Below are 24,305 nucleotides of genomic sequence, written 5' to 3' on the forward strand. Positions count from 1 at the left end.
TGGTAGAAGAAATGAGAATTGGTAGTACCAGAAATTGGGTGGTAGAGAAATCAGTGAGTAACAAAAGACTGGCTGTGGATAGATGTGAGTGAATAGTCCCACGCGATCCATGATATAGTATTACAGCTACACTGGAAGTGAAGATAAAAAAAGTGCAAGGGCAGCAGAGAAGTAAGTTGGAATTAATACCTAGCATGTTGTTAAACTTCCCTCACTTCCTCTGTGTAACGAGGGACTAGATCTCGCTTGCATTTCCTCTCTCAGTTGTCCGACATGTTTGAGAGTGCCAGGCACGGCGCAGCACTAACGTTTGAGAGGGACTAGATCTTTCTAGAGACCCTACTCCCCTTCCCCACACTCACTGTTCGCCTCCACTTACCGGCGACACTGCAGTCAGCGCAGATGTCGATGCTCCTTAACCTCTTCGACATGAACAGCCAGTAAGATCGCGCCCTAAGACAGTACAGAGTTTGTTTGTTTTTGGCGGGGGATGTTTCCGTCGAGAGATAGCGGCGGTGCGAAGTTCGAGGTTAGCGGGGAGCCGCCATCAAGCGCTGCGCTGCGCTGCGGAGCGGGAGCGGAGTTGGCGGCGCACTCGGGCCCGGCCTCCGGCTGCCTGGAGACACCGAGCGGCATGCCGGGATAGCGGAGGACCGCCAGGCGAGGCGCGACCCGCATGCGCATGCGCATGCGCCTACGCCTACTCTCAGCCCTACCAACACCGCCCCCCTTGGAGGGGGAGTCACTGCCAATAATAAGTGTCAACTACGACGCCGGACCTTTCAAATACCGGTGGCTGTTGACCAAGTGAGGAAAAGATAATGAATTTATTTACATTCAATCCAACAAAACACAGGCGAGGTCGATTTCACCCTGGGTGGAAGTTGTTAGATACCACCCATGTTCCCTGCTGTGGACACATGCGGGCAATGTGGAACTAACCACAGCAACAGGGAGGAGAGGGGGCGGCAAATGGTCTCCACATAATCGCCGTTTAAATTCATTAAATCAACGTTTCTGGGCCCCTCAAGGAGCCGGGGGTGGTGATATTTTATGATTTGTTTCTTTGTGGACGCCTAGGCCCCTAGCGGCGGCTGGAAGGGGGCGTCGAGGCGCCCTCCCGCCCCCTCCGAGTTTGTGCGGCAGCATTTCCTTGTTGTTGTTGTGCGGGGAATTCTTCCCCTCTGTGAAGTTTTTGGAAAGTTTGAAAGTTTTTATTTCCCTCTCCCCTCTCCGCCCTTACCGCACCTCGTTGTAGAGGAGACGAACGAAGGGGAGGGGTTTTTTTTCCCCCCTCATGTATGGATGGTGAGGCTAGGATGTGTACATTGGAAGACATCAGGAACAAATACAGGCTCCATCTGCTCGTCTGGCAGAACCAGCACAGAGAGGTCGAGAAGGAACTGAAGCAGGTAAGGTCCACTGCGAGAGAAAGTCTCAATTTATTCCATGGCGTCCCATCAGTATGAACGGAAGTCGTCCTTTACAGTGGTTGTTCGGGAAATCCCAACAGCTTCCTGGATTGTTTTAACTGATTTTGAGGTAGCTACGTTATAAGATTAAACTCTCCTGGGTGTTTACCTAAATTACTGATCAAATAGATTTCCCAACTCCGTCTAGTTGTTATCAAACTGTTTCGTGTGTCTGAAATGTACAGATGTTGATAGCTGAAAGGGTTACTTGGCTGGGACTGTAAAGCCACACTTTATTACAAATTTTCCTAGCCAAGGCCTGATTTTCCAGTCATCGCTCTGGTAGAGACAGATTCTGAAACTGAATTGATCACTGTTAATCAAAACGCTAACCTGTGGTATTTGTATGAGAAAACAATTCGAAGTTAATAAATGGAGATACAAGGAACTGCAGATACTGGAATCTTGAGCAAAATAAAGTGCTGAAGTAACTCAGCGGGTCAGGCAGCATCTGTGGAGGGAATGGAAAAGAGTGATGTTTTGCATCAGGAGAAAATGTTCTCAGTTCTTCAGTCTGGAAGGGTCCTTATGTCTTGATACCTGGTTAAGATGTTGGGGATGATTAATCGAAACATGGGATGAATAAGTACTCGTGATGGAGACACAAGAGAATGCAGATGCTGGAACCTTGAACAAAACACAAACTGCTGGGAGAACTCAGGCTTATGTAGCATCTGTGGAGGGAAATGGTCAGACACCATTTGTGGTTGGGATTCATCTTCATACTCTACCTTCCTTTCTTCTTGGGTTCCATAATTTATACCCTTTTGTCTTCACTCATCATCACCTGCCTTGGTTACTATCTCCTTCACTTGATCTGTCTGCCAATCAACCCCTCCAGAAGGTAGACTCAAAATGTTGGAGTAACTCAGCGGGACAGGCAGCATCTCTGGAGAGAAGAAATGGGTGATGTTTTGGGTCGAGACCCTCTACCTGGATCCACCTATCACATGGCAGCTTTTGTCCCACCTCTACCCCTCTTGTCTCTACCAGCTATCTCATTCTACTCTGGTCTGAAGGAAGGTCCCATCTCAAAATATCAGCTGTTTATTTCCCATCACCGATGATGCTGCCTGACCCATTGAGTTCCTCCAGCAGTCTGGTTTTGCTAATGTAATGATAGTGGATACTGGTTACTGGTTGTCTGAGCAAATAGATGACACAATGGATGCAAGTTCATAATTAGTCACCGAGGTTACCGTGATTAACAATTTCATCGATGGCTTAAGCAAGACCTTTTGGAATTTAGTAGGGGGAAAACAAAAACAAGAATATATAGTTACGATAAGGCAATTATTCTGCACAGAATTTGTCCATTCTGTCTTTTGTAGCTGTGTCAAATTTTCACTCCTTTTTCCCAAATGCCATGTAAATTTTCCCATTCAACTTTATATCCATTGCCACGTTAAAAGCCACTGTTAAACTACACTTGCAGGTATTACATCACAGAATGTTACAATTTGCTGTTTCAATCTTTGAAAATCAATCACCCGCTAGGTTTTTCTGACAGCTTCTGCAGTTTGCATCTTCTCTTTAAGGAAATCCCTTAGAATGGAAACAATTTCTTCCTACTTTCTTCTTAATTGAGTCCCTTTGCAATCCTTTGCTCTGTGGAAAACGACTCTGGTGTCTGCAGTCCTTCATGCCTATTAGTATCCTAATGACTCTTGTCTGGAAAGCACTTGACATCCTGAAGTGCAGTGCTCAGAATTAAAAATACTGTTTCAGCTGTACCTAAACAGGTATTTTGTAAAGGCTTTGCGATCTATAAAGTTGACCATTCTTTTCTAACATTCTAATATAGTCACTTTCAAAAATTTGTGTCTTAAAATACAGTCCCATTCTTGTATTTTGAATGTAAGCAGTTAATTTACTTTAAAAGTCACCTTACTTCACATTTCTTGGCATTCTCCCCATTTTTATTCCCCCCCCTTCCTTCTACCCACTATCCTTGCCTGTATTTCACTCCCCACTGTCCTTTCTTATCAGATTCCACCATTTACATCATTTTTATCTTCTCCTCTTATCGCCTCCAGTCTTGGTGTCTATCTACTCCTACTCCCCCGATTATCTGCCACCTAATCACTCCTTACCTGGATCGACCTATCAGTCTGACCTGAAATGTCACCTATCGATGCTCTCCAGAGATGCTGCATGACCCGCTGAGTTACAACAGTACTGTGTCGTTCCTTGCATTCACCTATCACTTGCCCCACCCATCGGGAGGGTTTCAACTAGAGAGACAGAGGTGGGAGCCAGAGTAGTAGATCAGCAATTGGAACTAGTGATGGGGAAAGTAGAGATTAGGACCAGTATGTTTCAAAGGAAAGACATGCAGGGAGAGGCGAAAGAATATGGTGAAGCTGATGGTCTGAAGTGAGTTTATTTCAATGCAAGTATTGTGAGGAAAGCACATGAATGTCGACCCAGGATCGGTGCTTGGGACTGCGATGTTGTGGCCATAGTGGATATGTGGTTGCGAGAGGGACATGACAGACAGTTCAATGTTCCAGGGTTTCAGTTTGAGATGTAATAGAGGGAGTGAAGGAAAGGAGGTGGAGGAGTTGCTCTCCTAACAAGGGAGAATATCAGAGAGGACATGCTGGAAGGTTCGTTCACTGAGGTGATATAGGCAGAGGTCAAAATAACAAAGATGCAAGCACTCTAATGGGATTCCCCCGTCCTCCCCATGGCCAGCGGGAGATAGAAGAACATATATTTAGACAGATTGCTGAGTTGTCCTTGTGGATAAATTTAACTTTCCCAATATTGACTGGGACTTGCTGAGTGCCAAAGGCTTAGACGGGGCAGAATTAGTGAGGTGTATTCAAGAGAGTTTCTTGAAACAGTATGTGGATACTCCAACCCGAGAAGGGAGCATACCGGACCTTGTGTTGGGAAGCGAGCCAGCCCAGGTTACTGGGGTTTCAGTGGAAGAACATGTTGGGGATAGTGATCACAACTCCATAAATTTCAAGCTTATTTTGACTAAGGATAAGTCTGGACCTTGTGGGAAGTTACTAAATTGGAGTAAGGCAAATTACACCTGAAAAAGGGCCCTGACCCAAATGTCACCTATCCATATTCTCCTGAGATGCTGCCTGACCCGCTGAATAACTCCAGCACTCTGTATCTTTTACAACCTTATCAGGCGGGAGCTCGGGAGGGTACATTGAGACCAGTTGTTAATGAGCAAGTCCAAATCTGAGGTGGACGTCATTTAAAGTTCAGTTGATCAAAATTAAGGTCCGGCATGTTCCAGAAGGAAGGAGAAGGGGTTAAGCATGGCGAAGAAAGGGAACAAAAGTAAGATGACCAAAGAGGTTGTAAATTTGGTCAAAAAGAAAACGGAGGTGTTATTTCTAAAATGTATAAATCAAACATGCGTAAAATGCACGTGCCTGTATTTTCAATCCTCCTGCCTTCAAGCAATACTCTCATCTCCAAGAAGAACTGGAAGAATGAATAGGTAGGAAGGAACTGTAAAGACTGGTTAATACCGAAGATAGACAAAAAATATCTCAGTGGGTCAGGCAGCATCTCGGGGAAAAAAGGAATGGGTCGGAACCCTTCGTTAGATCAGCATTTTGTGTCTATCTTCTATAAAAAACGAAGCTGATCTCCACCATTACTACTCTTGCTCCCCTCAATAATATAAGATATTTCCTATTCAACCTTTTGAAAACTTTGACCCTCGAGTATATCCAAAAGAGTTATTTTGAACATGGGTTAAAGCAGTGAGTAACAGCACAGTATTGATCAGTGAAGGGACTTGTGCCAAAACATAGTCAAACCTCCGATCAGATGCACAGACGTTTTTGAACAAGATCAACAGAGCAGGGATCAAAACACAAATTTTGGATTTTCGCTTTAAATATCCTTGCTTGGAGCACTAAATTGTGTTCTTGTCTCCCACAAAAGAGATACTGTTGTCTTATTTAACATCTCCTAAATGGACATGGGCAAGGTATTGAAATCAAAACATTCCTGATCTGTTGGGGCGGCACGGTGGCAGCAGTGGTGGAGTTGCTGCCTCTCAGCGCCAGATACCCAGATTCGATCCTGACCACGGGTGCTGTCCGTACGGAGTTTGTACGTTCTCCCCGTGGCTGCGTGGGTTTTCTCTGGATGCTTCAGTTTCCTCCACACTCCAAAGACGTACATTTTGTAGGTTAATTGGATTCGGTAAAGATTGTAAATTGTCCCTAGTGTGTAGAATAGTGCTAGTGCACAGGGATTACTGGTCGGCACGGGCTCGGTGGGCTGAAAACTCTGTTTCCGCACTGTATCTCTAAACTATAGTATCATCTCATGTCCCTTGTGGGAGAGTCTACGATGAGATGTTATACCTCAGAATTACAGGATGTTCATTTAGGAAGTAGATGAGGAGAAATTTATTTAGTCAGAGGGTGGTGAATCTGTGGAATTCTTTGCTACAGAAGGCTGTGGAGGCCAAGCCAATGAATATTTGTAAAACCTAGATAGATTCTTAATTAGTACAGGTGTCAGAGGTTATGGGGAGAAGGCAGGAGAAAGGATAGATCAGCCATGATTGAATGGCGGAGTAGACTTCATGGGCCGAATGGTCTAATTCTACCCGTATTCCTTATGACCATCTCATGAGACATACTGAGCCATTTTCTAAATGGATCTTTTATACTTAATGTGTGGGTTAATCATCACTTTGCTCCAACAGCATGACATTGAAACGGTTGATCCACGGGGTCGGACACCATTGCACCTCGCCGTCTCTCTTGGACACTTGGAATGTGTTGAAGTGCTGCTTCAAAACAATGCTTCTGTCGTCAAGGAGAATGCCAAGGGATGGACAGGTCAGGAATATTTAACAATCAGATCCATCATAGGGCACAAAATCAAATAATATTGAAAGCTGATGTGTAAGATTGCCAGGCGTAAATTTGAGTGCGTTATTTGGAAAATAGGAGCACATAAATTAAACTTGGGTAGTATAAGAAAATAACTGCAGATGCAGGTACAAATCGAAGGTATTTATTCACAAAATGCTGGAGTAACTCAGCAGGTCAGGCAGCATCTCAGGAGAGAAGGAATGGGTGATGTTTTGGGTCGGGACCCTTCTTCAGTCTGAAGAATGGTCTCGACCCGAAACGTCACCCAGTCCTTCTCTCCTGAGATGCTGCCTGACCTGCTGAGTTACTCCGGCATTTTGTGAATTAAACTTGGGTAGTAACTAGACAAGCACAGGCAAAACAGGTAAAAGGAGCATGTATAATCTTTGGACGGTTGGGAGAACCTGGGGTGGAAGAATGAGATGGACGTATGTTCAATAAAGATAGACGATGAGTTGGGGCATTTGCGGCTCGAGTGGATACTTGCATAACAGTTTGGCCAGATCTGCTTTCTCCCTTTTAGATTTTATTTTATTTTTTCTTCCCAATTGGTGAGAAACAGCAAGCTTTTGTCAACAGATGCAGCACTGGCACTATGCAGTGTGAGGAACTGCACTTTTTATAAACCACACCCTTGCAGTCTGTGGTCAAGTCGCAATGTGTAACAAAATACAGACAAGGCGGAAGAGGAAGTTTTTTTTTTAGCAAACCAGGCTCTAACTCAAAACGCAAACAAAATACGGGAAACATGATCTTATGGCCTGGCTGGGTGTTCCCCAAATTAACACCCAATTATTTTCCGTCTTTGGATTTATTAAGAGAAAAATATTGAAATCAAGAAGAATTTTATAAGAAGTGGTGCACAAAAATTAAATGTAACTTTTGAAGTTTTAAACTAAATACAAGTCTGACAACTTTTGGGTCTCCCCTCATGTTTCACCAATGTCCATTCCTTTGTGTTGGACTGTCAGTTGTGTGCGTGCCCGCCTACCACTACACACATTTCACCCTCATCCCCAGGCATTGTGCTCCTTTTTCTTCCTTTATATATTCATTTCCCATTCCCAAGTCCCCCATTTCCCTTTTATCCCCCCCCCCCCCCCCCCACATACATCTTTCCGCTGTCCCCTTTCGCCCATATCCCCCCTCCCTCACTGGCTTTACATTTCATTTCTCCTTATCTGACACCTTTTTGTCTTTTCACCTCCAGCCTGTGTCACTGACTTCACCCATTGGAAAATCATCCCCTCAACCCCCCCCTTCACTTGTATCCACCTATCACTTGCCAGGTTTTGTCCCACCCCCATTTCTATTTTCAGGCTTTCTCTCATCAATGAAAATCCCGGGTTCTTGCCTTTCAGTTGAAGGAAGTTCATTGATAAAGCAGTTGAAGAAGGGTCTCAAACTGAAACATTACCTATCCATGCTCTAAAGAGATGTTGAGTTACCTCAGGATTTTGTGTCCTCTTGTGTATTAACCAGCATCCATGCCCTTTTTGTGTTAAAATTGATTCCAAACAGTGAAGGATTTTCTCCTGGATTCCCTTTGACTCTAGTTTAGCCAAGGCTCCTTGATGTCATCCTCCATCAAATGCAGTCAAGGGCCATAACACTCATTTTGCCCCTGGATGTTAGCTGTTACGTCCCATGTTTGGACTAAGGTTGTGCTGAGGTCAGAGGCTGAGTGATTTTGGCGGACCCCAAGCTGAACCTTTTACAAACATGTTGCTTCTAAGCAAGTACCACTTGATAGCACTCGTGATTATCCCTTCTGCCAATTTGCTGATGATCAAGAGTAGACTAATGGAAAGGTAATCGGTTGGTTGGATTTGCTCCAGGAGGGGTTGGATTTGTGGGCAAGACGTACCTCCACATTGTTGGCTGGACGCCAGTGTTGTAGCCACACTGGAACAGCGTGTCCCAAGGCATGGCACGTTCAAAAACACAGGTCTTCGGTACGATTGCTGGAATGTTGTCAAAGTCCACAGCCTTTGATGTATCCAATGCCTTTAGCCATTTTTTGACATCACATTGAGTGAATCAAAGTGGCTGAAGACTGGCATCTATCTTGTTGGGGACCACTGGAGGAGGCCGAAATGGATCATCCACTCGGCACTTCAGGATGAAAATTTCTGTTTTGCACCAATGTGCTGAGCTCCCCCATCAATGTGAGTGTGGATATTTGTGGGAACCTTATCCTCCAGTGAGCTGTTTAATTATTCCACACCAAGCATGACTGGATGTGGCATATTTAAATTTTTTCCTGTGAAACAAGTTATGCTACATTTAAAGACGCTAAGTAAATCCATTTGTTGTTGTTACATTGGAAGATTACAGGCAAGTCGTCTAATAAATGTATTACCAATCGTTAATCATAGCTTTAATGTTTCCTTTACTTCAGTTCTACAGGAGGCAGTCAGCACAGGAGATCCTGAGTTGCTGCAGAAAATTCTTCAGCATCGGGACTATAGCAGAATAAACTCTCATCTAAATGGAGTTCCAGAACTACTCAACATGATACAAAAGGTAACGACTGCCCTAGCATCCCAAACAAGTTAATAAAAATATAATTTAAATATATATCCGTTCAGTTCAAAGATTTCATTTGTATCATGATTCTGTCTTTAGAATCCAATTCAGAACATTAACTGGTATGTAACCTTTTTCTCATGTATGTACTCTGCAATTCTCCTCAGCTTAGACTAGTTAATTTCCAACTTGATTCAAATCCATCCAGCTCGGTTCAAACCAAAAGCCAGCCAAATCATTCTCAAAATTAGTGGTTCTCGCATTCTAAGTTTCTGTTTGCATAAGTTAAGGAAGGCAATAGGGATATCATCTAGATTTATCATTATATAACTTCCAACCTCTTTCATTCTCACTTACACAGCATATCAAGCCACAGCAGCCTAAGGCAACTTAGTTTGTATCAGATAACTAGTCATTTGTGGTGGGTATCACAACTGAAATATTCCCTTTTCTTGATGATCTATGAAACAAAGCTTACTAGATTCTACTTGGGAACAAAAGTCCAGGGATGTTGAGAAAATGTTGTAATTTAATCAGCGCTGCATGCACTGGGGATATTCCTGATCTGTGAGACTCAGCTCAGTTCAGCTCCAAATTAAATCATCAGAGGAATTAGTTCATGATTTAACTCTTAACTCCTTACTTAGGATAGTAACCGATTAATGTTGTTTCTATCTCTTTTGTTATTTTTGTCTGTTATTTTCAATTTGGAGAGCGGCACAGTGGTGCCGCGGTAGAGTTGCCGCCTTACAGCGCCAGAGACCCGGGTTTGATCCTGACTACGGTGCGGTCTGTACAGAGTTTGTACGTTCTCCCTGTGACCACAGGGGTTTCCTCCCACTCTCCAAAGACAAGCAGGTTTGTAGGTTAATTGGCTTCTGTAAATTGTCCCTAGCGTGTGCGCTGGCACTGGTGGGCGTGGACTCAGTGGGCCGAAGGGCCTGTTTCCACTCTGTATCTCTAAAGTAAAGTCTAAGGAAGCTAAACGTTTTACTCTCGTTCAAAGAGCTCGGCATTGGGATCACTCCTCCTGCCATTTTTTTGCCTTTCTATATATTCTCTGAAATCTTCAGACATTTGATTTTTTTTAAAAAATTGTTCCCAAAAGATAGATTCCACTAATAAAACAATTGTCCTCCTTAATGTTAAATTATTGTCAATCACTGCACGAGAGAATGCTAGGTTAAAAATGAAACAATGAATAACTTTGCACTTAGCTATCTTTAGAGACGCCCAGTGGGTTTGAATGAAAAACACGCCATAATTAACCAAAGTTTAAACTTGATTAATGTAAGAAAGTGGAAATTTGGTTCTATTGTACCTAGGTTGGGCTTAAAACACACTATTGGGCTGGTGCAGAGGAATTGTTATTGCCTAAAAAATTCACCCCTGATGGGCAGTACTCCCTCTTCTCCCATCAGGCAAGAGGTACCGAATTGTGAAAACACTAACCTCCAAATTCAGGGACAGTTTCTTCCCAGCTGTTATGAGGCATCTGGACCATCCTATCACCAACTAGAGAGTGGTCGTGTGTTACCGTCAACCTCATTGGAGACCGTCTGACTAGCTTTAATCAGATTTGACTGGACTTTATCTTGCACTAAACGTTATTCTCTTTATCATGTACCTGTACATTGTGTGTAGTGCTTCCACTGACTGGATAGCACACAGTAATAAAGCTGTTCACTGTACCTCGGGACACGTGACAATAAGCTGAACTACATAACACTTCAGTGGTATCAACATGTTGTACTGTGTCTCTAAATTATCTTTGATATTGCCTTTGTGAAACAAATTTTGGTAACAAAGCACATTGGTCCAACTGAATTGCACTTTAACACTACTAACTAGGATGAATTTTTATGTGATAAAAATATCTTTGACTTGAAACGTTGAATCTGACCACTGAGTAATTTTAGATTTTTCTGACCCAAGAAAACCTAAAACTAAATTAATGAACTTTTAATTTGCTTCCCTTTCAACAAAACTAATTTAAAAAAAGGTTATTTAAAAACAAAACAAATGGAAGAAGGCTATGATCAGCCATGATCATATTGAATGGCGGTGCAGGCTCGAAGGGCCGAATGGCCTACTCCTGCACCTATTTTCTATGTCTCTATGTTTCTATGATGCTAAATTACCTTTTCTATCCCAGCTCAATTGTACCGTTACCCATTCCTTTACTAATCACTCACTGATTATTTAAATTAAAAATAAACTTTAGTAATAAATATTACATTAGGTTGGAAATACATCAGCTAGTTAGATATTTGATCCAGTACTGAGGAATTAATTGTGCTATTGTTTTTTCATACTATCTTCGAACTTTTGAGTTGATTTACTTAACACACTTTTAAAAAACATTTCTTAACAGACTTCTGATTTCTATGTGGAGATGAAATGGGAGTTTACCAGCTGGAGTAAGTGTACTTGTTTTCAAAATAACTCATTCTATATCTCTATATTGGCAATGATCCTTTTCAGATGGGTTTTGTTCTATATTAAGGATGATTCACTCTGTGCTGGGACAGCCCTGCTCATGAGATACCAAGGTGTATTAGAAGGTTTAGCCAAATATGATTATTTGTGCTGCTTATGGTCAGAATGGATGTCCTATTCTACTTTAGTCATGCCTCACATTTCCTAACTGATATTGGGAGGTGCCAGTCTGAAGAGAGCGCTGGTATTCTTTACTCCATGTTGTGACGCTTATAATAGCATTTTGCATTTACCTATAGTTTTATAATGAAGTAAAGTATTGCAAAATATTCCAAGGTGCTTAACGCAATACAGGTCATGCCCAGGTTATGAATGCCCGAATTACATTTGATCGAATATTTGGGAGACCGCTGGGATGGTTTTGCTAGCTGCTGCTGTACTGCGGACATCTTCAGCAATGTGGGAACCTGGGTCATGGCAGTAACATTGCATGGTGCAGAGAAATCTGAACAGTTGAGCTAAACAACCTGGCTTAACCACACTTTGCCCTTGGTTGACCAATGTTCGTGCGGGTATCAGAGCTTATGGGGAGAAGGCAGGAGAAAGAATGGGGTTAGGAGGGAAAAATAGATCAGCTGTGATTGAATGGCGGAGTAGACTTGATGGGCCGAATGGCCTAATTCCACTCCTATCACGTGATCTTACGATATTGAAATATATTGCTGAGCGGCCACATTTCGAACTTACAAACGCCTCAGGTTCTTGGATACAGAACCCTGGCATAACCTGTAAATGATGAAGATCTTTCCAAAAGAAAATACCATCCTGAAGGGAGTTATTAATAAGACTAAGAGGCTTTTGCATCCAGTAGGGATTTGTTATTGGAATACTTGAACATGTTAGGTGGTTTCACTCATTGCTTGGTTTTAAGCCTACTTCGCCACTTTAACATACTTGAATTCCTTCTAATTTTAAAGAGTTAGTGTAAACGCAAGAGCAAAGTGGTTTTAAATCATCCATCTTTTTAAAAAGCCACTGCCATTGCCCGTCATTTGAAGTAATCACACATATATATATTTGAATGAAGTGGGTTGCATCCTTTTCCCGGGCTGCTGTGACTCTCTGTGACAATAGCTTGCATGGCTAGTTTCAAATGTTGTACTGATATATGCTTGTGGAGGATTTAAATTGTATTTTAAGCCTATGTAGTGAATCTTTAAGTAAATGGACAAGTGTCAAATCACCTGCAACATATTTACATCAAGCACAAGCATGGTACTGATATTCAAAGGTACAAAAATAAGGTGTTTTTATAATATGATTTCCTTTGCCTCATTAAGGCTTTATTAAAAAATAAAAAATAAAAATTCTTCCCCTGCACATTTCTTTGATTTTTCTCACTTTTCCAGTTCCCCTCGTGTCCAAAATGTGCCCAAGTGATGTCTACCGTATATGGAAGAGTGGTGCCAACCTACGGGTAGATACCACCTTACTGAACTTTGAGAATATGAGATGGGAAAGGGGACATCGCAGCTACATTTTTAAGGGAAAAGGTAAATGCTGTAACTTCAAATTTGGGTATCAAGGCTTTGTTAGTTTTTATTTTCTTCCTCTGATTATATTAAGCTTGAGGCAACCACATTGTAAACCGAGCAATTCATTAAGCAGAGCGGTCTGAAAATATCTAAATATCCAAATATTATTTTTTAAATATTGAAATTATGGGTGGCACAATAACGCAGCTGGTAGAGCTGTTGCCTCACAGCGTCAGGGACCTGGGTTCAAATCTGACCTTGGGTGCTGTCTTTGTGGAGTTTGCACATTCTCCCTGTGACCATGTGCGTTTCTTCTGAGTGCTCCGGTTTCCTCCCACATCCCAAGGGTGTGTAGATTAACTGGCATCTGTAAACTTGTCCCGAGTGTGTAGAGGGTAAATGAGAAAGTGAACAGGTGATCGATCGGTGCTTCAATACTGTATCCCAAAACTAACTAAAGTAATCTGGAGACCTGGAAAATAATTTTGGCCTGACAAGACTATCATAATAGATTCATCATAGTTTAGTGGGTAAAAGCACAGTTTGGTGAAATGCTGAGTTATGTCATTCCGAAAGCCTTAAGGTTCCTCTTGTTTTGATCTTGATTATGGTGGTGTTACATTTGGTTCCTTCCTTCCATGCTTATTGGCTAGTAAACGGTGAGAAAGTGGGTAATAAGGCAAGACGCACTATTGTTTATAATTTTGATGGAAAATATACACAGTGGCACATGCAATAAGAACAAATTTAACTCTGCTAACTCTCATTATCAAATTACCTGCGCACACTGTCTAGATTTCCAGCTGAAGACTGTATCTGACACCGTTTGGGAGCTTGCACCTTCTGAATCTCTGCTTTAAATCACTAATCAAACATCTAACAATGGCCTATTCCCTTTATCATCGTTACTCTTTTGCATATCTTTCATTCATTTGTTCTATATCTCTGTGCATCATGGTCTATGTCTCTCGTTTCCCATTCCCCTGACCGGGCTGAAGAGGGTCTTGACCCGAAATGTCTCCCGTTCCTTCTCTCCAGAGATGCTGCCTGTCCCGCTGAGTTACTCCAGCATTTTATGTGTATAATCAAGTCAAGAACCTCATTGTTGAGAATAGTTCTTTTTTTTTTAATCGAAAAAAACCCAGGTAATCTTGCAAGTCTTCACTAACTGTTTTATCTAAATATTTAAGTTGCCATGATTTGTCCGTTTCTTTTATTGTTAAGATTGTCATGATTTTCTTTCTGATGACAGCTGACAGGGCAGAGTTTATAGAGGTGGACCATGATAACCAAGTCGCAGACCTGGAACACTTTGAGATCTCGCAAGAACAACAAGGTCTCACACTGTCGTCTGTAAGACCCACGGCGGATCAAGTTGCAAGTCGCCTTACTACCCCCATTGTTTCTACGTACCTTGATACAAATAACATATCATTTGAAAGGTAACCTTAACCATGCACCTGAATCTGAAATTCTGGTCATCACTATAGCTCAGTGTATGGATGTGATGATGGAATCTTAAGATAAACACAAAATGCTGGGATAACTGGGACTGAATGAGTCTGAAGATCAAGAGAAGATTCAAGATATCTTTATTTGTCATCCAAAAAACAAGTTTTTTGGACGAAATTTCGTCACCCACAGTCCAACAATAAGAGCAATAAAATAAGCAAATTACACAACCCCAACCAACACAAAACCCCCCAAAAAGAAACATCCATCACAGTGAGTCTCCTCCAGTCCCCTCCTCACTGTGATGGAAGAAGGGTCTCGACCCGAAACGCTACCTATTCCTTCTATCCAGAGATGCTGCCTGTCCCGCGGAGTTACCCCAGCATTTTGTGTCTATCTTTGGTGTAAACCAGTATCTGCAGTTCCTTCCTACACAGGGAATCTTAAGTGTAAGTCAATGGAGATCTGTTCAGCTGATAGGATTCTGGCATCAAACACAAATAAATTATGAAGGACCATGAGGTGCAAGTAATTTGCTACTGATCATAAAGCAGCCTTTTCATAACTAACCCAATTATGTGAAATTAATGGAAGCTTACGACAAAGACTGAATTAATACAAATAAAACTAGAGAAATTTAGAAATTTAATGTTGGACAGTAGACTGGAGTAGTTTAACTTCTATTTTTGGATGTTTCAGTCTTTTCATTCAGGGGTTAGCACACTGGTAGAGCCGCTGCCTGGGCGCAAGAGCCCAGGGTTCAATCTTCACCTCGGGATGCTGTTCGTGTGGAGTTTGCACGTTCTCTCTGTGACCACGTGGGTTTCTTCCAGGTGCTTCGGTTTCCTTCCACATCCCAACGACATGAGGGTTTGTCGGGTGATTGGCTTCTGTAAATTGTCCCAAGTGTGTAGGGAGTGGATGAAAAAATGGGATAACATAGAACTAGTGTGATCGAACTTGGGTCTCTGGCTCTGATGCAGAGACTCTACCAGCTGTGCCAGTGTGCTGCCCTGTGAATGGGTGATCGATGGTTGGCATGGATTCAGTGGGTCAAAGGGCCTGTTTCTGTGCTGTGTCTCTAAAGTAAACTAAAAAAAAAGAACAAAAATAGATCGGATATGGCTAGCCGTTTGTCTGAGTAGTGTAAGCCTTGTGCTTGGAGTGTTCCTGTGATTGATTTATTTTGCCACTTTATTCATGCGGTGCTCATGTAAAAGGTGCTGAGCCATGAAGGAGATGATTGACCACAATGGAGTTAGTCCTTCCTTCCACTTTGAGGTGGCTAAATGACTTTCCATTTTATCTATTTTAATACTATAACTTTTTCAAGCAGTTAAGAAGAAAATATTTGTAGGTTCAGCAATGTAAACACAACAACGCGATGTTAATGCTTAAAAATAATTGAAAGTTTCAGGTAACTTGAATAAAAGAGCTTTAATTAGATAATACACAACAGAGCTAGTAATACATCTTGTGTAAGAAAATAACTGCAGATGCTGGTACAAATCAAAGGTTTTTATTTCACAAAATGCTGGAGTAACTCAGCAGGTCAGGCAGCATCTCAGAAGAGAAGGAATGGGTGATGTTTCGAGTCAAGACCCTTCCTCTCGACCCGAAACGTCACCCATTCCTTCTCCTGAGATGCTGCCTGACCTGCTGAATTACTCCAGCATTTTGTGAAATAAATACCTTCGATTTGTACCAGCATCTGCAGTTATTTTCTTATATCTTACATCATAGTAATACATCTTGTTTGTTACCGCTTATCGTGTGTTTATAATGTACTTTTTTATAAAACTGGAGACCAGAATTGCACAATCTGCTCTGTTGCTAGTTTATTTTCCTTTATGAACCTCAATCTAAACGCTGCTACAATTGATAAAGTTGGGGGAGTCCAGAACCAGGGGCCACAGTTTAAGAATAAGGGGTAGGCCATTTAGAACGGAGATGAGGAAAAACTTTTTCAGTCAGAGAGTTGTAAATCTGTGGAATTCTCTGCCTCAGAAGGCAGTGGAGGCCAATTCTCTGGATGCTTTCAAGAGAGAGCTAGATAGAGCTCTTAAAGATAGTGGAGTCAGGGGGTATGGGGAGAAGGCAGGAACGGGGTACTGATTGTGAATGATCAGCCATGATCACATTGAATGGCAGTGCTGGCTCGAAGGGCCAAATGGCCTACTCCTGCACCTATTGTCTATTGTCTAAAACGGTCATTCTAAGTGACACAGAGATTCCTTGAACTTCTTGTGGTCACAATGTGGTCTCGTCGTCATGAGAGAAACTAAATGCAGATTGGTTGACAATTGTGTGGAGCACGGGTTAAGTTGACAGGGACAGCAATGAGCTTCCAATTGCCTTCTGTATTAGAAACATAGATCATTGAAAATAGGTGCAGGAGTAGGCCATTCGGCCCTTCGAGCCTGCACCGCCATTCAATATGATCAGGCTGATCATCCAGCTCAGTAACCTGTACCTGCCTTCTCTCCATACCCCCTGATCCCTTTAGCCACAAGGGCCACATCTAACTCCCTCTTAAATATAGCCAATGAACTGGCCTCAACTACCTTCTGTGGCAGAGAATTCCACAGACTCACCACTCTCTGTGTGAAGAAATGTTTTCCTCCAGTCTCAGTCCTAAAAGACTTCCCCCTTATCCTTAAGCTGTGACCCCTGGTTCTGGACTTCCCCAATATCGGGAACAATCTTCCCGCATCTAGCCTCTCCAACCCCTTAAGAATTTTATATGTTTCAATAAGATCCCCCCTCAGTCTTCTAAATTCCAGCGAGTATAAGCCTAGTCTATCTAGTCTTTCTTCATATGAAAGTCCTGCCATCCCAGGGATCAATCTGGTGAACCTTCTCTGTACTCCCTCTAAGGCTAGAATGTCTTTCCTCAGATTAGGAGACCAAAACTGTACACAATACTCCAGGTACGGTCTCACCAAGGCCCTGTACAACTGCAGCAGAACCTCCCTGCTCCTATACTCAAATCCTCTTGCTATGAATGCTAACATACCATTCGCTTTCTTCACTGCCTGCTGCACCTGCACGCTTGCTTTCAATGACTGGTGCACCATGACACCCAGGTCACGTTGCATCTCCCCTTTTCCTAATTGGCCACCATTCAGGTAATACTCTGCTTTCCTGTTCTTGCCGCCAAAGTGGATAACCTCACATTTATCCACATTATATTGCATCTGCCATGCATTTGCCCACTCTCCTAATCTATCCAAGTCACTCTGCAGCCTCCTAGCATCCTCCTCGCAGCTAACACTGCCACCCAGCTTCGTGTCATCCGCAAACTTAGAGATGTTACATTCAATTCCCTCATCCAAATCATTAATATATATTGTAAATAACTGGGGTCCCAACACTGAGCCTTGCGGTACCCCACTAGTCACTGCCTGCCATTCCGAAAAGGACCCGTTTATTCCTACTCTTTGCTTCCTGTCCGCCAACCAATTCTCTATCCACCTCAACACTGAACCCCCAATACCGTGTGCTTTAAGTTTGTACCCCAATCTCCTATGTGGGACCTTGTCGAAGGCCTTCTGAAAGTCCAGATATAACACATCGACTGGTTCTCCCTTATCCACTCTACTAGTTACATCCTCGAAAAATTCTATAAGATTCGTCAGGCATGATTTGCCTTTCATAAATCCATGCTGACTTTGACCGATGATTTCATCACTTTCCAAATGTGATGCTATCACATCTTTAATAACTGACTCTAGCATTTTCCCCACTACCGATGTTAGACTAACTGGTCTATAATTCCCCGTTTTCTCTCCCTCCCTTTTTAAAAAGTGGGGTTACATTAGCTACCCTCCAATCCTCAGGAACTACTCCAGAATCTAAAGAGTTTTGAAAAATTATCACTAATGCATCCACTATTTCTGAGGCTACTTCCTTAAGCACTCTGGGATGCAGCCTATCTGGCCCTGGGGATTTATCGGCCTTTAATCCATTTAATTTACCTAACACCACTTCCCGACTAACCTGGATTACCCTCAGTTCCTCCATCTCGTTAGACTCCCGGTCCCCTGCTATTTCCGGCAGATTGTTTATGTCTCCTCTAGTGAAGACAGAGCCAAAGTAGTTTGACTTTGGAACTCATTAACTGCAATCTCTCCAGTTTGGGAAATAAGACTGAAGCAAGAGGGTGGGGAGGGGAGGAGAGGAGTGTAAGTGATAAGACAACATAGTTTAATCCTCTATCCCATATTCTCTCTGGCCTGCACTGCTATAACATGGCTCAACGTAACCTTGAGGAACAGCGTTTCATCTTTTGTCTGGGCATGTAGATACATGACAAATTCTACATCTTGAGGTAATGAGCTTTCACCATCTGTACCAGGCCAGGTCATTCATCCATGATATTGTGTAGGAAGGAACTGCAGATGCTGGTTTACACTGAGGATAGACACAAAATGCTGAAGTATCTCAGTGGGTCAGGTAGCATCTCTGGAGAAAGGGAATAGGGACATTTTGGGTCGAGACCCTTCATCAGCCTTATTCCTTTTCTCCAAAGATGCTGCCTGACCCGCTGAGTTACTCCAGCAGTTTGTGTCTATCATCCATGGAATTGGCTGTTTTCGCTCCTAATTAGCTCAAGCTGACCTCTGGACATGTTCTACAGCCCTCCATTTCATAAATCTTTATTTTCGCTCTCTCACTTCCCTCGTGGCTTTTATTAACAAAGAACACATTTTTGCTTTGCACATGTCCCCAAAATCCCATTGAACAAATGACCATGTTTACAAACAACCCCTTCAGAGCACATGGCGAGCAATTTGTAGAAATCACATGCATTCAGTCTGAAGTCTTCTATGTTGAGACATGTCATGATTTTTATAGGTTTTTAAAGGAGCTCCTTGTTTTAAAAATGCTGGGAACTTTTGGTTGAGTAGGTTGGAAGTAAGATAAACTAGATTAAGCTGAATTACAATATGTTTAACAAAAATCTATTTACTTTGACTTTGGAACTCATTAACTGCAATCTCTCCAGTTTGGCAAATAAGACTGAAGCAAGAGGGTGGGGAGGGGAGGAGTATAAGTGATATTACAACACAGTCTGTATTACAATCTGCAGTCCATTGCCCTCCCCCTCTTCCCCATCCCCATTTCTCCTCCACAACTCCTGTGCCCCACCTGGACTCGCACTAATTCCCCCCCCCCCCCCCACACACACTCTTCCTCCTACATTCCTTCCTCTAGCTTCACAACTTTTTAACTTTTCAGTCTTTCTGTGCCATACCTTCTGCTTTAATCTCTTGGCTTTGTTCCAACCATCTGCCTATCATCCTCCTCCTCGCCTCTGTTCACTTATTACCTGTCAAGCTCTGCCTGCCTCTCTTCTCTCCCAGCTTTTTCCGCTCTCCTCTACCACACAAGCAGTCTGAAGAAGGCTTTCTTCAGACTGCTTGTTTTCGGTTGATTACCTTTCAGCTGATGAAATTGTATTGAATATATAAATTTAACATTCTGTTTTTTTTCCCCTCCACATACACTGTATATGCTGCCTGGCCTCTGCAATGTTGTCTAGATTTTCATCTGTTCAGTTGGTGTGAGATGTTGTAATTAACTCTATGCTTGCCTGACAGGAATAAGTCTGGAATTTGGGGCTGGCGGACAGACAAGACTGATGTAGTACAAGAGTATGAAGCGAAGGTATAGGAAGTTTTGTTTATAACTTATTTCATTCTTTTCATTATTTATATATTTATATTATGGACATGCTATGAAAACGTATGAGGGGACCTTCCTGAAAGAAGGCTCCACTCCCAAACCTTTTCTTTTCAGTTCTAAACAGGTCTCTGAAAATTGCAATGGAGGAAGATCACTTCTCGTAGTTTAGTTTAATTTAGTTTATTTGCGAGATACAGTTTGGAAATGGGTCCCTCAGCCCACCGAGTCCACACAAACCAACGATCACACATACACTCATCCTGTCTTATCCTTCTTTCGCATCCTACACGCTAGGAGCCATTTACAGAAGTCAACATATCGTGTATTTCCAATGTGGGAGGAAACCGTAGCACCCAGAGAACGCCCAAGTGGTCTCAAAGAGAATGTGCAAACTCCACACAGACAGCATTGAACCCGGGTCTCTGGTACTGTAAGGCAGGAACTCTACTCCTGCGCCACTGTGCGGCCCTTTTAGTTATAGTTTCTAACTCTGGGAAAGAGACATCTTGAAACGTGGTGTCCTAAATCTTGGGGGAATAAAAATCTCCCATTTAATTAATTCCACATAATTAATATACTTTTGATGGGAATAGAGTGCAGAACAATTTCCCAGTGTTATGGGAAACGTGAGATGTGAATGCATGTATTGACAGTTCACTAGAATGGTGTGTTCTAGGGTTAAACTGGTTGATGTGCATAACCATTTTAACAAAACAGCAAAGGACTTGCACGTTGTGAATCTCTGTCTTGAGGAGATACAAGGCAAGATTAAAAGCTTAGATAAACACAAAAAGCTGGAGTAACTCAGTATCCATGGAGAAAAGGAATAGGTGATGTTTCGGGTCGAGAAATTGTCTGACCCGCTGAGTTACTCCAGCTTTTTGTATCTATCTTCAGTTTAAACCAGCATCTGCAGTTCCTTCCGACACAAAGATTAAAAGCTTTGTTGCTTTTTCTAGGTGTTCACTGTGAACAATGTCAATGTGGTGACAAGGAGTAGATCAGAACACCTCACTGAAGATGAAAAGGCCAAATATAAAGGTAAAACAAACTGTTCAAAACTAAGTTATGAAAAATCAAAAGAGACCAGGTTGCACTACTGGCCACATCTTCCCATCTCCACCCCTTTATGCTTTCCGCAGAGACCGTTCCCTCTGAAACTCCCTGGTCAACTTGTCCCTTCCCACCCAAACCACCTCCTCCCCAGGTACCTTCCCCTGCAACCGCAAAAGATGCAACACCTGTCCCTTTACCTCCCCCTCAACTCTATCCAAGGACCCAAACAGTCTTTCCAGGTGAGGCAGAGGTTAACTTGCACCTCCTCCAACATCATCTTCTGTATTCGCTGTTCCAGGTGTTAACTTCTCTACATCGGCAAGACCATGCGCAGGCTCGGCGATCGTTTCGTTGAACACCTCCGCTCAGTCCACCTTAACCTACCTGATCTCCAGGTGGCTCAGCACTTCAGCTCCCCCTCCCATTCCCAATCTGACCGTTCGGTCCTGGGCCTCCTCCATTGTCAGAGTGAGGCCCAACGCAAATTGGAGGAACAGCATCTCGTATTTCGCTTGGGTAGTTTACACCCCAGCGGTATGAACATTGACCTCTAACTTCAGATAGCCCTTGCTTTCTCTCTCTATCCCCTCCCCTTTCCCAGTTCTCCCAGTAATCTTACTGTCTCCGACTACATTCTATTTTTGTCCCGCCCCCTTCCCTGACATCAGTCTGAAGAAGGGTCTCGACCCGAAATGTCACCCATTCCTTCTCTCCAGAGATGCTGCCTGACCTGCTGAGTTACTCCAACATTTTGTGTCTACCTTCAATTTAAACCATTATTTATTATTATTTATACCACTTATTTTTGTGTCGTTTTAGTATTTTAACAAACTTGCTAACAATGTGAGTTCCCTCTCTTACCCCCCCCCCCTTTTTACTCTGTGGAATGTTGTGGGATTCTCTTTTACTTTGCCTGTCAGAGCCATCTCGTGCCCTTGTTTTGACCTCCTGCTTTCCCTCTTAAGTGTACTTCTACGCTCCCTGTACTCATCAAGGTTTTCACTTGATCCTGACTGCCTAAACCTGATGTTATCCTCCTTTTGTTAAGCAGAACCTCATTATCTCTTCAAACAGAGTCCTCCTTGCCTTGGCCACATTTTCCCATCTTTACCCCTTGCCGCCTTCCGCAGAGACCGTTCCCTCTGCAACTCCCTGGTTAACTCGTGGCAGCACGGTGGCGCAATGGTAGAGTTGCTGCCTTACAGCGAATGCAGCGTCGGAGACTCGGGTTCGATCCTGACTACGGGTGCTGTACTGTAAGGAGTTTGTACGTTCTCCCCGTGACCTGTGTGGGTTTTCTCCGAGATCTTTGGTTTTCTCCCACACTCCAAAGACGTACAGGTATGTAGGTTAATTGACTGGGTAAATGTAAAAAATTGTTCCTAGTGTGTGTAGGATAGTGTTAATGTACGGGGATCGCTGGGCGGCGCGGACTTGGTGGGCCGAAAAGGTCTGTTTCCGTGCTGTATCTGAAATATGAAAAATATGAAACCACCCCCTCCCCAGGTACCTTCTCCTGCAAGCGCAGAAGATGCAACACCCGTCGCTATACCTCCTCCCTCGACTCTGTCCAGGGACCCAGACATCCTTTCAGGTTAGGCAGAGGTTCACTTGCACCTCCTCCAATTTCATCTACTGTATCCGTTGTTCAAGATGTGGACTCTTGTACATTGGCAAGACCAAACGCAGACTGGGCGATCATTTCGCGGAACACCTTCACTCAGCCCTCCTGAACCAACCTGATCTCCTGGTTGCTGGACATTTTAATTCTCCTTCCCATTCCTCCACAGACCTTTCAGTCCTCAGTCTCCTCCATTGTCAGAGTGAGTCTAAACACAAATTGGAGGAACAGCATCTCATATTTCACTTGGGCAGCTTACAGCCCAGTGGTATGAATATTGATTTCTCGCACTTCAGGTAGCCGCGGCATTCCCTCTCTCTCTATCCCCCCCCCCCCCCCCACCCAAGTCGCACTAGCTTCTCGTTTTCACCCTACAAACAGCTTACAATAGCTTGTTTTCTTTATCATCATTACTTTTTTGCATATCTTTCATTCATTGTTCTTTATCTCTCCACATCACCGTCTATATCTCTCGTTTCCCTTATCCCTAACCAGTCTGAAGAAGGGTCTCGACTTGAAACGTCACCCATTCCTTCTCTCCAGAGACGCTGCCTGTCCCACTGATTTACTCCAACTTTTTGTGTCTATCTGCATATTGGAAGAGTCTGAAGAAGGGTTCTGACCCAAAAGATCGCCTATCCATGTTCTCCAAGGATGCTTTCTGACCCACTGAGTTACACCAGCAATTTGTGCCTTTCCTTGGTAAACGAGCATCTGCAATTTATTGTTTCATTATAATGGAGTCCTTGATTAAGAGGAGCAATTTAGTAATGCCAAATATGAATCCACAGACCTCTAGATTGTATGAGAAGCACACTGAGGGAAGTTTAAGAACATTGAATACTTGATCAATGAGGCAAACTACTTGATTCATCAATGATTAGATCATAGCACAACTGAAGAGTTATAGCCTCAAGCATAATTGAAAGTAAAACTAATGGTTGTTTTCTTTTGTGCTTTCATTTTGCATTCAGAATGTCACAGAGCACTTTTTAGGATTTATTATGAAGTGTAGCTATTGTCACGTTCTCGGAAATGTAACAAACACATTGTACAGAACAAGCTCCCAGAAGTAGCAGGTTGATAAGAACAAGATAATGTACATTTTGTGATATTAGATGTGGTATGGATATAACTACTTTTCTCTTCAAATGCAAAACCCAGCATGAAACCCAATTTAATTTTTAATATCAATGATAAACCTTAATTCTAACTGCAGAAAAGTAGTTTTAATTCTTAAAATCTCTGCTCACATTATGTGACTTTGCTTTGCCTTCTTTTATTTTCCAGATGATAAAAACCCACTTGAATCTCTACTGGGAAAAGTAGAGGAACACATCAGCCCACAGAATGGAGTAAGTTGCAGTGAAACTATGCAGCCGTTTTTTGTTTCCCCATTTAGGGCAACACTGTGGCGCAGCAGCTGGTAGAGCTACTGCCCCATGGTGCCACTACACCAGATATCTAGGTTCTATCCTGACCTTGGGCGCTGTCTGTGGAGTTTGTATGTTCTCCCTATGACCGCATGGGTTTCTTCCGCATGTGGGGATTAATTGTTGGTTAATTGGCACCTCTAAATTTGACCCTAATGTGTAGGGAGTGATGAGAAAGTGGGAATAATAGTGAAATTGTGTAAACGGGTGAT

At 42.8% G+C, this 24,305-nt stretch overlaps 2 protein-coding genes across 13 annotated transcripts in view; one reads left to right on the forward strand and one right to left on the reverse strand.

The window, feature by feature from the left end:
- The window catches only part of git2a (G protein-coupled receptor kinase interacting ArfGAP 2a), a 69,978-nt gene extending 69,353 nt beyond the window's left edge, over window positions 1-625 (reverse strand). For all 12 annotated transcript variants that reach the window (XM_078421786.1, XM_078421776.1, XM_078421782.1 and 9 more), the window contains exon 1: window positions 380-625. In XM_078421786.1, the coding sequence (XP_078277912.1) occupies window positions 380-431 (52 nt within the window). In that variant the 5' untranslated portion in view covers window positions 432-625. The remainder of the gene's footprint in view (window positions 1-379) is intronic.
- Window positions 626-716: 91 nt separating this feature from the next.
- Window positions 717-24,305, forward strand: part of ankrd13a (ankyrin repeat domain 13A) — a 31,275-nt gene continuing 7,686 nt past the window's right edge. The window contains exons 1-9 of the mRNA XM_078421282.1: window positions 717-1,412; window positions 6,169-6,304; window positions 8,742-8,866; window positions 11,244-11,289; window positions 12,718-12,861; window positions 14,096-14,285; window positions 19,899-19,965; window positions 20,943-21,024; window positions 23,951-24,015. Coding sequence (XP_078277408.1) covers window positions 1,302-1,412; window positions 6,169-6,304; window positions 8,742-8,866; window positions 11,244-11,289; window positions 12,718-12,861; window positions 14,096-14,285; window positions 19,899-19,965; window positions 20,943-21,024; window positions 23,951-24,015 — 966 coding nt within the window. The 5' untranslated portion in view covers window positions 717-1,301. The remainder of the gene's footprint in view (window positions 1,413-6,168; window positions 6,305-8,741; window positions 8,867-11,243; window positions 11,290-12,717; window positions 12,862-14,095; window positions 14,286-19,898; window positions 19,966-20,942; window positions 21,025-23,950; window positions 24,016-24,305) is intronic.

Source organism: Rhinoraja longicauda, chromosome 25, assembly GCF_053455715.1.
Source record: "Rhinoraja longicauda isolate Sanriku21f chromosome 25, sRhiLon1.1, whole genome shotgun sequence".
NCBI lineage: Eukaryota > Metazoa > Chordata > Chondrichthyes > Rajiformes > Arhynchobatidae > Rhinoraja > Rhinoraja longicauda.